At 36.4% G+C, this 15,457-nt stretch overlaps 1 protein-coding gene across 1 annotated transcript in view; it reads right to left on the bottom strand.

Moving 5' to 3' along the window:
- Window positions 1-15,457, bottom strand: part of TBCD (tubulin folding cofactor D) — a 497,899-nt gene that overhangs the window by 293,455 nt on the left and 188,987 nt on the right. Inside the window, exon 15 of the mRNA XM_036767571.1 lies at window positions 2,943-3,099. Coding sequence (XP_036623466.1) covers window positions 2,943-3,099 — 157 coding nt within the window. The remainder of the gene's footprint in view (window positions 1-2,942; window positions 3,100-15,457) is intronic.

Below are 15,457 nucleotides of genomic sequence, written 5' to 3'. Positions count from 1 at the left end.
GGTGAATTCAAAGAAACAATTATTTATCTCAGAACCTAATGCCTTCAAAGCATTAAGAAAGCTAAATAAGACAAGAAACTGAGATGTCTTGGGAGTAGATGTGTGTGTGTACATGCATACATGTGTGAGTGCACGTGTGTGCATCCGCATGCACGCACGCATTCATAATCTCAGATTTTGTATTTATGTTTTATATTTTTCTCTGGGTTATCAGTTTTGTACACATGTGTGTGCACAGGAGATTTGCAAGAAGAGATTGAAAGGTGAAAACAAAAAAATAAAAGAAGTAGAATGAAAGGGTATTCCAATAAACTGGGGAACGAATAAAATTATTTTACATGAATTTAAATACATGTTATTGTACCACTAAAAATTATGAAAAAGACAATTTCAGAGAATTCTGGGGAGTATGAGCTGATGCATAATTAAGTAGAACCAGGAAAACAAATCTTTAAAAGGACAGCAACATTGTAAACAAAAACAAATTTGAAAGACTTAAAAATTCTGACAAAGGCAATTACTAGCCATATCTCCAGATGATGAGTCATGTTATATACCTCCTGACAAAAAAGATTAGTGGACAAAAAGAGGCACAATGGACATAGACACTGTATATATTAATTTTGCTTTATCATCATGTTTCTTATTTTGTTTTACTTTTGCTTTTTCTCAGTCTTTAGTACTGGAGGTGGGGGGTTGCTCACTGAAGAGGAGTGAAGTGAGCAGCATCATTGATTCCATTATCACTGGAACACTGAGTACAAGGAAAGGACAAGAGAAAGGATACTGGAAAAAGTAGTAAAAGTGGAAGTTGTGAAGGCTTTTAAAGAAAAATCAGTAATCTTGTATATGATCCTAAAAGTGATAAGGATCCCCTGGAGTTTGCAGTGTAGTTAAGTGACACAGTCAGACCTGCACTTAAGGAAAAAACTGCTTTAGCAGTTGAGGATGGAATGTAAAGGAGAAAACTGAGGCAGAAAGAACCAAAAGACTACTGTAGTAGTCCAGGTGTGAGGTGATGAGGACAAGTGTGGCAGCCATATGAGTGGAGAGAAGGGGACATAAGTGAGAGAAGTTGTGAAGGTAGAATTGAGGAAGCTTGGCATGAGATTGGATATATGCTCATAGGTAAATTCTAGTGAAAAGCTGAGGATGATAGCAAGGTTGGAAACATAAGTGAACTAAGACGGAGATCACAAGAAAATGGAAAGACCCATATGTCCAAATATACTTACAACAGTACTTTTTCTCATAGCAAAGAACTGAAAACTAAGAGCACACCCACCAACAGAAGAATGAAAAAAAAATTATGGCATATTAATACTCCTTCAATAAGCACATATTAAGAGGCTACCAAATGCCTGGCAGTGTGTAAAGTACTAGGGATACAAAGAAAGGCAAAAGACAGACCTTGCTCCCAAGGAACTCTCAATCTATTGGAGAGAGAAAACAAACAAACAACTATTTACAAACAAACTATGTACAGGATAAATGGGAAATAATCAACAGAGAGAAGGTATTAGAACTGAGGGATTCAGAAAGGCTTCCTATAGAAGGTAGGATTTTAGCTGGGACTTGAAGGAAGGCAGGAGGCAGAGACAAAGAAGGACAGTATTCCAGGCATGAGAGACAGACAGTAAAAATGCATGAAGTCAGGAGATATAGTGTCTTGTTCAAAGACGAGCAAGGAGGCCAATGTCATTAGATCAAACAGTTTGGGGAGGCAAGAGACAGGGTATGAAGACTTCAAAGTGGAAGAGAACCGGATTGTGAAGGGCTCTGAAGGAGGATTTTGTATTTGAGAATATAATATAATGTTAATATGCTAAAAGAAATGATGAAAGGAATAGATTCAGAGCAACTTGGGAAGACTGTATGAACTGAGGGAAAGTGAAGTTAGAAGAATCGAGAGAAGAATTTATTCAATAACTACAACAATGTAAAAAAACAATTTTAAAGACTTAAGAATGCTAACCAATGCAATGACCAAGCATGCTACTCATCTCTGTAAAACTGATGATGGACCCAGGTCCAAAATGATAAACACATTTTCTGACACAGCTAGGTGTGGAAATCTTTAGTTTGAATGCATTATTAGCAAATAACAGAACTGGTACCTATTTGTAAATCTTCTAAATACCAATTCAATTTTTAAAAAAACCACAAAAGCACGTACTTTGTGCTATGCCAATCTTTCATACTAAAGTATCAAGCAAGTGCTAAAGGGAGAAATGATATATCTTACATTGCACTAATTTTTTGTCTCTGATCAGTTTGTTACTCTGAGTGAGCCACTGTCCTTTTATAAATGAAGTTTAAAAAATATGAAAAGAAACTAATGAAGGCTATCAAGGGTAGCAAGGAACTAGGACCAAAATAAACCCAGGATTCCTTAACCGAGAATTTTAAAAAAAATTAGGTAAAAGAAGAGAAACTTTATATTCTAAAAAGACAAGGAAATTATATCATATGTTGATTAAAAAAAAAGAGAGATACTGCTTTTCTATATTTTTACTTGGTCTCTGATATTTTGATACAATTAAAATTCAACTAACCAAACCAATTATCAATAAATGATTGGTAATTGGGGGAAAAAAAGGCTTACTTTAATTGGCATACTTATTAAGTAAGTACTAATTTAAGGGATAAAGGATTATCTTTCTGTGTGGATATGTCTGAGCAGGATAGTACTACTCGAAGAAGTGGCATGCAGACAAACTCCACAGAACACTGCCCGAACTAATGACAACACACGCCAATATCTTATTGTTGAAAAAGTCTACTTATGTACTTGATCTTTCCTAAAATAAATTTATTCATTTATTCACTAGTTCAATAACAAGTTGAGTAAGTTGTAGGTAAAAGATATCAAGCACGACTTATAAGTATCAATAAAAACAAGGAAATCTTTAATCTTTATAACTGCACAAAATATATCTTACCTTGAAATCTTATTAACAAAAGGCTTCAATTCCTCAGGCTCATAGGCACGGGCAAAAGCCCAACAAACATAACATGCAGCATCTCTCACGTTGGAACCCACACTGCAGGCTCCTCGTTTTTCATCATATGTCAGTGCTTTCAATATCACAGGGACAACTAGGGAAGAGAAGGGGAGAAAGCTTTATAAAATCCAAACTGAACAAAATTAAACAAATATATATGTATATATACACATATGTATATATGCATGTACAGATATATATTTAACATAGTTGACATGAAATATATTAACTTTAAATACGCATATAAAGAGATATAGATGTCATAAACATATGTAGATAAACATATACACCTAATTCCTATTTGCTTCCCTAGTGTTCAACGTAGTGTTTTACATGTAGTAAGCACTTATGAATGCTTTTTAATACATTGATTCATGACTGGTAACTTCAGTGAAAAGTTAGGAATGAATTAAGATGGTGAAAAATATATGGGAAAGTATGACTCAGTTAAAAATAATGGGAGTGGCCAGAAAAATAAGGACTATACAAAAGCCAAATGAATTTTATAGCATAAGCACTTTGTTTAAGAAAAGAAATAATAGACCCTGAACATAGCAAACACCAAAAAAAAATCATGAAAAACAATCAAGTAAATTATGTTTTAACAGACAGAGGAAAATTATGATTGATGTGATACTTATCCCTGATAAGTACCACTATATGACCAACCTGTTCTGCCAAATATCAGTATTAAAAAACGGTAATTAAAAAAAATATGGTAAACAAGTACAACTCAATAACGAATGAATTTTTAAAAGCAACTAGCCATAAAAACTGAAAATCAACATTAGAAATTATTAATACTAACTATAGTTATATATACATATATAACTATATATTCTTTATAGAAGCTGACCAGATGTAACGCTATTGCCACAGAAATGCCAAAGGAATACCTTAGTAAGGAAACATGACTATCTTGCAAGTGGAAACAAATGGCAGCCAAACGAGTTTAGAATATAAATCCCACACCAACTCAGCACCAGGTAAGCTGAGACTCCTATAACCTCCAGCTACAAGCACCTAAGGCCCCAGCACACAAAGTCAGTGACCAGGCCCCTGGCCCTAGAACAAGAAGCTTGAGACAGGGCCCACTGTATACCAGAAGCAGAGCTCAACTTTAAAAGTCAGGAAATAGGCAAACAAGATGAGCAAAAACAAGAAACAGACAATGATCATAGATTCTTTCTATGGGGTCAGGGAATATCAAGACACAAATGCAGAAAAGGACAACACTGTCAATAATCCCACATCAAAAACCTAAAAAGGGAACTATGAACTGTTCTCAAGACCAAAAAGCCTCCTTGAAAGACCTCAAGAAGGATTTTAAAAGTAAAATAAGAGAAGTAAAAGAAAAATTGGGAAAAGAAATGAGAGGTACACGAGAGTGAGGCAACAGCTTAAAAAAGGATGGACCAAAATTGACCGTAGAAAATAATACCTTAAAAAATACAATTGGCCAAATGGGGAAAAAGTACATTGCAGAAAACAACTCCTTAAAAGGGAGAATTGACCAAATGGAAAAGGAGGCAAAAAAGCTCACTGAAGAGAAAAACTCCTTAAAAAGTAAAATCAACCAAATGAAAAAGGAGGTCAACAGCTAACTGAAGAAAACAATTCCTTAAAAGTTAGAATTAAGCAAGTGGAAGCTAATGACTCTATGCAACATCATGAATCAGTCAAACAAAATAAAAAGAATGAAAAAAATGGAAGAAAACATAAAATACCTCATTGGAAAAACAACTGAATTGAAAAATACATCCAGGAGAGATTATTTAAGAATTACTGGTCTGCCTGAAAGCCATGTTCAAAAAAAGACCCTGGATAGCATCTATCAATAAATTATCAAGGAAAACTGACCTGAGGTCCTAGAACCAGACAGTAAAATATTCATGGAAAGAATTTACCAATCACCTTCTGAAAGAGATCACAAAATAAAAATGCCAAGGAATATTGTAGCCAAATTCCAGAATTATCAGGTCAAGGAGAAAATACTGCAAGCAGCCAGAAAGAAACAATTTAAATATCATGGAACCCACAGTAAGGACCTTGAAGTAGAACTTTGCAGCTTTTACATTAAAAGATCAGAGGGCTTGGAATATGATATTCCGTAAGGCAAAGGAGCTTGGATTACAACCAATGATCAACTACCTAGCAAAATTGAGCATAATCATTCAGAGGAGGAGACAGACATTCAATGAAATGGGGCGCTTCCAAACCTTCCTGATGAAAAAACCAGAGCTCAACAGAAAATCTGATCTTGAAATACCAGATCCAAGAGAGGCATAAAATGGTAAATAGGAAAGAAAAAAACACACCTTGTTATTCAATAAGGGTAAACTGTTTACATCCCTACATGGGAAGACAATACGTAACTCTTGAGAACTGTATCTATATTATGACATTTAGAAGGGGTATGCATAGACAAAGGGCAGGGGTATAAGTTCACTTTGGTGTGATAATAAAAAATCTCATTAAGAGGTGAAAAGTGATTGTACTGGGAGAAGAGAAAGGGAGGAGGCAGAATAGGGTAAATTTTATCACAGAAAGAGGCACAAAGACCTATTACAGTAGAGGAAAGAAGGGATGGAGACAAGCAATGTTTGAACCTTACTCTCATCTGATTTGGTTCAAAGAGGGAATAACATGCTCAGTTGGGTACAGAAATCTAACTTGCCCTATAGGAAGTAGGAGGAGAAAGGAGAAAGAAAAAAGGGGGAGGGGGATAGAAGGGAGGCAAGGAATAGTAGGGGAAAAAAGAAGAAAAGGGAGGAGGCTGATAGAAGGGAGGTCAGATTGAGGGAGGCAGTAGACAAAAGCAAAACACTAGTGAGTAGGAAAAGGGAGAAAGGAGAGAGAAAGGCGTATACAGGGAGGAAACAGGATGCAGGGAAAGACACATATAGTAATCATAACTGTGAATGTGAAAGGGATAAACTCTCCCATAAAATGGAAGAAGACAGCAAAATGGATTAAAAACCAATCCAACAATATGTTATTTACAAGAAACACATTTGAAGCAGAGAGATACACACGGAATAAAAGTAAAAGGCTAGAGTAGAATATATTATGCTTCAGCTGAAATGAAAAAAAAAAAAAGTAGGGATAGTGTAGTGGCAAGCGAAGTAGAATTTTTTGCTATTTTTCTGTGTATGTTATTCAGCTTTCCAGCCTCAGTCTTACATGCCTCTGTACTGAGCCAATCAGACATGTGTAAGTGGGATCTCACCAATCAGATGTATACATGTGGGCCCTAGTCAATCAGATGCTGAGTAGAACTGTGTATGTAGATATAGAGAGCGAGCCAGTGTTGAGAGAGCAGACGTTAAGAGAGCCAGAGTTGAAAAGAAAAGAATGTGGAGAGGAGACCTCTGATAGCAGAGCCTTGCTGAAGGAGACTCTGAAGTTTGAAAGCAAATAGAGCTGTAGGGCAGAAACCTGACCATGGGAAGGAGGCTTAGCTTAAGCCTCTTTTGAGAGCTGTTAAAGTGAACTGAGCTGTTATCATAGATCCTCTGGACTTTGGATGTGAATTGAGATGATGGTGCTGGTGGTGTGTGTCAGTATTGTTGCCCTGTCAAGCTTTTTTGTCCCCAGAGAAGTTGTGGGCAGGAGCAGGGAGAGCTTGGAGTAGAGCAGTTCCCATGGACTGAGACATGGAGCAGGAGTGGAGAGCTACTTACCTAGGAATCCAGGTGAGAGTCGGAAGCAGTCAGCCCACAGAAGAAGAGCCATGGGACTTGGAAGTTAACCTCAAGTTAAGATGAAAGAGGACTTTACTTGGACACTTGGTATCGATTAAGAAGATTGTTCTTACTGCGACCTAGCGGTGGATGGTGTGATATTTTCTGCTATTCCTTAAGGATGAGTTGTGCTAGAGAAGACCTTAGCCTGGGACCCCCTGATTGTGTGAACAAGGATTTTGGAGAATGTTACTGAAAACAATGATATATGCGAACCTTAGGTTTTTATTGAAACAATCGACCATATATTTTGACTTGCCATTTTAGTGAGAAGCCCTACAGTAGCTTGGCTTCATTTACTAAAGTATTTATGTAAATTTCTATGCTTGTAGGCAGGCCACAGCCTGCAGGCCTCATTTTGGACAACCCTGATGTATGCTACGTGCCATATAACACACTGAGTGTTATGAGACATAGATAGATAGGTAGATAGATAGATAGATATAGATATAGATATAAATGGGGGTGTGTCTGTGTGTGTTGAATATGTTTTCCTTAAGGATGTTGCTATGAATATTATGCTTTAGTTTATTGAACAATGTTTAGTTCTAAATAGAGAGTTTATTACACTATGCAATTAAACCCTTAAAATTTTTCACAGCAGCAGTCTTCAGGTGTGCTGCTGTGATTGGCATTACAAGTAGCAATACTGATCTCAGACAAAGCAAAAGCAAAAATAGATCTTATTAAAAGAGATAAGGAAGGAAACTATGGCCTGTTAAAAGATACCATATTCAATGAAGCAATATCATTACCAAACATATATGCAACAAGTGGTATAGCATCCAAATTCGTAAAGCAGAAGTTAAGGGAGTTAACAGGAAGAAATAGATAGCAAAACTGTACTAGTGGGAGACCTCAATGTCCCCCTCTCAGAACTAGATAAATCTAACCATTACATATGGCAGACCTCTGCAGAAAACTGAATGGGGATAGAAAGAAATATACCTTTTTCTCAGCAGTACACGGCACCTACACAAAAACTGACCATGTATTAGGGCATAAAAACCTCACAATCCAATGCAGAAAGGCAAAAATATTAAGTGCATCCTTTTCAGATCATGATGCAATAAAAATTACATGTAAAAAAGGGCCATGGAAAGACAAGAGGAAAAATTAATTGGAAACTAAATAATCTAATCCTAAAAGAATGAGTGGGTCAAATAACAAATCACACACAAAATCAATAACTTCATCCACTAGAATGATAATAATGAGACAACAAACCAAATCTTATGTGATGCAGGCAAAGTGGTTCTTACAGAAAATTTTATATTTCTAAATGCTTTCATGAATAAAACAGAGAAAGAGATCAATGAATTGGAACATGCAACTGAAAAGGCTAAGAAAAGAACATATTCAAGATTAAATACAAAATTAGAAATTCTGAAAATCAAAGGAGAGAATAATACAAATGAAATTAAGAAAACTATTGAACTGATTAAAAAAACTAAGAGCTGGTTTTATGGGAAAAAAAATGAGACATAACTTTTGGTAAATTTAATTTAAAAAAATAAAGAAGAAAACCAAATGACCAGTATCAAAAATGAAATGAGTGAATTCATCACCAATGAAGAAGAAATTAAAACAATAACGAGGAACTACTTTGCCCAATTGTATGCAAATAAATTTGACAACCTAATTTAAATAAGTGAGTATCTATAAAAAATATGAACTGTCCAGACCAATGGAAAAGGAAATAAAAAATTTAAATCCTTTTCAGAAAAAGAAATTAAACAAGCCATCAATGAACTCCCTAAGAAAAATTGCCAGGGCCAGATATATTTACAAGTGAATACTACCAAACATTTAAAGAACAATTCATTCAATGCTATATAAAATATCTGGAAAAACAGGCAAAGGAGTCCTAGCAAATTCTCTTTATGATACAAATATGGTGTTGACACATAAACCTGAAAGAGTCAAAACAAAGAAAGAAAATTATAAACCAATTTTCCCAATGAACATAGGTGCAAAAATTTTAAATAAAATATTAGCAAAGACATTACAACAACTTATCACGAAGATAATACACTTATGATCAGGTGAGATTTATACCAGGAGTGCAAAGATGGTTCAAGATTAGCGAAAGTATCAGCATAACTAACCATATTAAGAACAAGATTAACAGAAATCATATGATTATCTAAATAGATACAGAAAAAGCTTTTGACAAAATACAACACCCATTCCTGATAAAAACACTATAAGTAGCATTTATCTAAAACCATCAGCAAGCATTATATGGAATGGGGATAAGCTAGAAGCATTTCCAAAGAGATCAGTGAGAGGGTTGTGGGGGCGGGGGGGGAGAAGCGGGAGAGGGGGAAACCAATCGAACTACCAAAAAATTATTTTATAGAGCTAGAAAAAAAAACATAACAAAACTCATCTAGAAGAACAAAAGGTCCAGAATATCAAGGGAATCGATGAAAAAAAAAGGCTAGGGAAGGTGGCCTAGCCATACCAGATCTTAAAATGTATTATAAATCAGAAATCATCAAAACTACTTAGTACTGACTAGGAAACAGAGTGGTGGATCACTGGAATAGGTTAGGTATACAAGACACAGTAGTCAATGACTATAGTAATCTACTGTTTCATAAACCCAGACATTCCAGCTTCTGGGATAAGAACTCACTATTTGACAAAAACTGCTGGGAAAACTGGAAATTAGTATGGCAGAAACTAGGCACAGACCAACATCTTACACTATATACCAAGATAAGGTCAAAATGGGTACATGATTTAGACATAAAGGGTGATACCATAAGGAAATTAGGAGAGCAAGGAATAGTTCACCTGTCAGATCTATGGAGAAGGGAAGAATTTATGACCAAACAAGAGACAGAGAACATGATGAAATGCAAAATGCATAATTCTGATTACATTAAATTCAAAAGGGTTTGCACGAACAAAGGCACGGCAACCAAGATTAGAAAGGAAGCAGAAAGCTGGGAAACAGTTTTTACAGCCAGTGTCTCTGATAAAGGCCTGATTTCTAAAATACATAGAGAACTGAGACAAATTTATAAGAAAACAAGTCATTCCCCAATTGATAAATGGTCAAAGGCTAGGAACAGGCAGTTTTTGGATAAAGAAATGAAAGCAATCTATAGTCATATGAAAAAATGCTCTAAATCAATACTGATTAAAGAATGCAAATTAAAACAAAATCTGAGGTACCACATTACACCTAACAGACTGGCTAACATGACAAAACAGGAAAAATATGAATGGTGGAGAAGATGTGGGAAAATTGGAACACTAATGCACTGTTGGTAGAGTTGTGAACTGCTCCAACCATTCTGGAGAACAATTTGGAACTATGCCCAAAGGGTTATAAAAATGAGCATACCCTTTAACCCAGCAATACCAAATCTAGGTCTGTACCCCAAAGAGACCATATGAATAGAAAAAGATCCCACATGTACAAACATATTTATAGCAGCTCTTTTTGCAGTGGGCCAAGAATTGGAAATTGAGGGGATGGCCATCATTTGGGAAGTGGCGGAACAAGTTGTGGTATATGAACATAATGGAATTCTATTGTGCTATAAGAAATGATAAGCAGATAGACTTCAGAAAAACCTGGAAAGATTTTTTTATGCTTCTCTTACCTCTGGTGTTTGTATTCCAAAGTTTCTACACAACCCTGATCTCTTCATCAAGAATGCTTGGAGAATGTCTATTTGATGAAAGGTCCATTTTTTCCTCTGCCCTCAATTTTATTGGGTAAGATAAGCCTTTATCCTTTTCTTTTGGAATATCATGTTCCAAGTATTGCATTCTTTGAAAATGGTGTTGGTTAAATCGTGTATGATTCTGACGAGGATACCTGAATTCTTTCTGACTTGCTGGTTATAGTATTTTTTCCACACCTGGAAGCTCTGGACTTTTGGCTATGATGGAAGGTTTCATCCAAGATCTGGGCAGCTTTCTTTTCAGATATGTTGCTTGAGCAAGGTTCTGTATCTACTGAAGAAAGTTGTTAATTCCCTTTTCAATCCTTTGTTCCATTGCTCTCATTTCCAATTTTTTCCTCTTGTACTCTAACTTCATTTAAAAAATATTTTTAATTTTTTTTTTAAATCTGCTTTATCTCTTCTAGGAACTCTAGGTGAAACTGGGCACAAGCTGTGTTTTCCTTTGAGGCTCTTGCTTTTAGATTTTTTAGTCATTCCCTTCATCTAGAATTCTGTCTTCAGTTTCCCTGCTGCCATAAGAGTTCTTTATATTGGAATTCTCTTTTTTTGTTACTGTTGCTGTTGTTTATTCTTCCAGCCTACTTTTTTACTTTTAACTTGATATTATGGCTAAGTTCTGGGCATTTCTTGAAGGAAGATTTGGGCTAGTCCTGTTGCTATTTTCTTGGAGTATTATATTTTGTTTTGATCCAGGATTTCAAGGACAACTGCGCCAGCTGTGGATATGAAAACTTTTAGGGCTCTCAAAGTGGTCTAATCAAGGGTAAAATCTTATTGCTGTCCCCCGCTCTGAATTCCCTGCCATCTTGGCTCCACCCCCTATATTTTGTTTTTCAGTAGCTGTGTTAGGAATTGTTTTTCCCCTCAAATCAACATTATATTTGCCTCTTTGGAACTTTTGAGTCTAAGAAAATACATCCAATCCCACTAGCACATTATAGCCAATCAAATATTTTAAGATGACTGCCAGTAACCTTCACACCCTCCCACCAAGTGTTTTTTTCTGATTAAGAATTCACAAACTTATTCTATAATATCAAATGAATTTAAAATATCAAAAATCAATTATGACCTTGGTTCCCTTCCTCTGTACACTTTCTAACTTTTAAATATCCTCCTTAAAATGTGGTGCCAACTTGAAAATAATACTTATGAGCAGGACAAATTATAGAGCAAATGTTACCTTGAACCTATGGAAATTATTAAAGAATCACAAGACTGGGTTAGGTTTTTTGGATGCCATATCATACTAAGCTTGCAGTCCACCAAAACTCGCAGATCTTTTGCTGTCTCTGAAGTTAATTTTTTTAACCCAAGAAGAAGATTTTTTCTATTTATCCTAATGAATTTCATCTTATCAAATTTAAGAAATTGTCCTAGCCACCAAAATCACATGCCATCTATGCCTTTAGTCAAATCATGGATAAAAATATCAAAAAGCACAGAGCCAAAACTCTAGATCCCTGGAACATTTAAACAATGACTACTCTCGTTATACAATTAGTTCTAAATTAACCTAACTGCAGTATTGTCAAGTTAACATCCCTCTACTTTGTCTAACAGAATAGCATGGGATATTTCATCAAATCCTCTGCTGAAAACTAATTATGTTTAATACAATTCCTTTTAACTACATACCAGTTTAGTAATCCTATCCAAAAAAAGCTTACTCACTTTGTCCTACAGTTTTGCATGGTTTTATTTTTTTAATTAAAGGCACTTAATTATATGCAGAAATTTAAAAATCTTTTGTATGTTTGTGTTGGTCATTGCCTTCCTAATACACTGGCAAAAAACAAAAACAAAACAAAAACACTTACAGGTCTAAGAGTAACTCAGCCATTTTGAGAAAGTTTACCTCCAGGTAACTGTAAAACTAGCTAATTAAACAATTTTTGTGAAGAAAATATTTGTAAAATCATTGATTTTTTTCTTTTTTTAAATTCTTATCTAATTTAATATATTTAGTTTTCAGCATTAATTTTCACAAGAGTTTGAATTATGAATTTTCTCCCCATTTCTACCCTCCCGCCCACTCCAAGATGGCATGTATTCTGGTTGCCCCGTTCACCAGTCAGCCCTCCCATCTGTCAGCCCACTCCCCTCCCATCCCCCTTTCCCTTCTTCTCTTGTAGGGGAATATAAATTTCTATGCCCCACTGCCTGTGTTTCTTATTTCCTAGTTGCATGAAAAAAATTTTTTTTTTGTTTTTGAACATCTGTTTTTAAAACTTTGAGTTCCAAATTCTCTTCCCTCTTCCCTCCTCACCCACCCTCCCTAAGAAGGTAAGCAATTCAATATAGGCCACATGCATATCATTATGTAAAACCCTTCCACAATACTCATGTTGGGAAAGACTAACTATGTTTTGCTCCTTCCTAACCTATCCCCCTTTATTGAATTTTTTCCCCTGACCCTGTCCCTTTTTAAAAGTGTTTGTTTCTGATTACCTCCTCCCCCAGTCTGCCCTCCCTTCTATCGTCCCCCCTTTTTTATCTTCTTCCTCCTTCTTTCCTGTGGGGTAAGATACCCAACTGAGTGTGTATGGTATTCCCTCCTCAGGTCAAATCCGATGAGAGCAAGATTTACTCATTCCCCCTCTTCCCTTCCTAGAGAACCGCTTTTTCTTGCCACTTTTATGCGAGATAATTTGCCCCATTCTATCTCTCACTTTCTCCCTCTCTCAATATATTCCTCTCTTATCCCTTAATTTGAATTTTTTTTTAGATATCATCCCTTCATATTCAACTCACTCTGTGCCCTCTATCTATATATTAGATATATATACACACACACCTACATATATATATACATAGACACGCATAAATGTACACACACACACACACACACATATATGCATATTCCTCTCAGCTACTATGATACTGAGGTCTCATGAATCATACACATCATCTTTCCATGTAGGAATGTAAAAACAAAACAGTTCAACTTTAGTAAGTCCCTTATGATTTCTCTCTCTTCTTTACCTTTTCATGCTTCTCTTGATTCTTGTGTTTGAAAGTGAAATTTTCTATTCAGCTCTGGTCTTTTCACTGAGAAAGCTTGAAAGTCCTCTATTTTATTGAAAATCCATATTTTGCCTTGGAGCATGATACTCAGTTTTGCTGGGTAGGTGATTCTTGGTTTTAATCCTAGCGCCACTGACCTCAGAAATATCGTATTCCAAGCCCTTCGATCCCTTAATGTGGAAGCTGCTAGATCCTGTGTTATCCTGATTGTTTTTCCACAATACTCAAATTGTTTCTTTCTGGCTGCTTACAATATTTTCTCCTTGACCTGGGAACTCTGGAATTTGGCAACAATATTCCTAGGAGTTTTCTTTTTGGGATCTTTTTGAGGAGGTGATCGGTGGATTCTTTCCATTTCTATTTTATCCTCTGGTTCTAGAATATCAGGGCAGTTCTCCTTGATAATTTCTTGAAGGATGATGTTTAGGCTCTTTTTTTGATCATGGCTTTCAGGTAGTCCAATAATTTTTAAATTATCTCTTCTGGATTTATTTTCCAGGTCAGTGGTTTTTCCAATGAGATATTTCACATTGTCTTCCACTTTTTCATTCCTTTGTTTCTGTTTTATGATATCTTGATTTCTCATAAAGTCACTAGCTTCCACTTGCTCCAATCTAATTTTTAAGGTAGTATTTTCTTCAGTGGTCTTTTGGACCTCCTTTTTCATTTGGGTAATTCTGCCTTTCAAGGCATTCTTCTCTACATTGGCTTTTTGGAGCTCTTTTGCCATTTGAGTTAGTCTATTTTTTAAGGTGTTGTTTTCTCCAGTATTTTTTTCAGTATTTTTTTGGGTCTCCTTTAGCAAGTCATTGACTTGTTTTTCATGGTTTTCTCGCATCATTCTCATTTCTCTTCCCAATTTTTCCTCTACTTCTCTAACTTGCTTTTCCAAATCCTTTTTGAGCTCTTCCATGGCCTGAGAACAGTTTGTGTTTTTCTTGGAGGCTTTTGATGTAGGCTCTTTGACTTTGTTGACTTCTTCTGTCTGTATGTTTTGGTCCTCTTTGTCACCAAAGAAAGATTCCAAAGTCTGAGTCTGAATCTGAGTGCGTTTTCGCTGCCTGGCCATGTTCCTAGCCAACTTACTTGACCCTTGAGTTTTTCGTCGGGGGTATGACTGCTTGTAGAGCAAAGAGTACTTTGTTCCAAGCTTTAGGGGATGTGCCATTGATTTCAGAGCTATTTCTATACAGCCAGCTCTGCCACACCAGCACTCCCCCTTCCCCAAGAACCGCCCACCCAGACATGACACAAATCTTAAGCAGGCTCTGCACTCCTGCTCTGATCTGCCACTTAATTCCTCCCAACAGGTGGGCCTGGGGCTGGAAGCAACTGCAGCTGTAGTTCTGTAGCTGCACCACCCCTGCTGCCCCTGGGGAGGTGGCTGAACTGGGAACTGTTTTCACTCTGTCCCTCCAGGTTTTCCCACTAACCTTCTCTGTTGTCTTTGGTGTTTGTGGGTTGAGAAGTCTGGTAACTGCTACAGCTCAATGATTCAGGGTGCTAGGGCCTGTTCTGCCTAGCTCCTGGTCTAGTTGGTCCTGCCATCTCCCATGCTGACCTTCGCTTCCCTCCACTCCATGCACGATAGACCTCATCCAGCAACCATCCAGTCTGTCCTAGGCTGAATTCCTGCTTCCCTCTGCTATTTTGTGGGTTCTGCAGTTCTAGAATTTATTCAGAGCAATTTTTATAGGTTTTTGGAGGGAGCTGGCAGGGAGCTCATGCAAGTCCCTGCTTTCCAGCTGCCATCTTGGCTCCACCCCACTGATTTTTTTAATAGCTGTTCAATATAAGTTCCCTGAGGCTAGTGGCAAGGTTTTATACATACTTTGTAACTCTTTAAAACATACACCATGACAAACATCAATTCTCAATATAGAGACCCAAGCCTGTTAGCTTGTAATAAATCTGTAAAATGCAGGTATAAGGAATTTGATGATTTGAATATTGTTAAGATATCACAAATTAAATT

The sequence above is a fragment of the Trichosurus vulpecula genome, chromosome 7, assembly GCF_011100635.1.
Source record: "Trichosurus vulpecula isolate mTriVul1 chromosome 7, mTriVul1.pri, whole genome shotgun sequence".
Classification (NCBI taxonomy): Eukaryota; Metazoa; Chordata; class Mammalia; order Diprotodontia; family Phalangeridae; genus Trichosurus; species Trichosurus vulpecula.
Note: the sequence above shows the minus strand (reverse complement) of the source record. Positions and strands in the feature narration are given on the sequence as shown.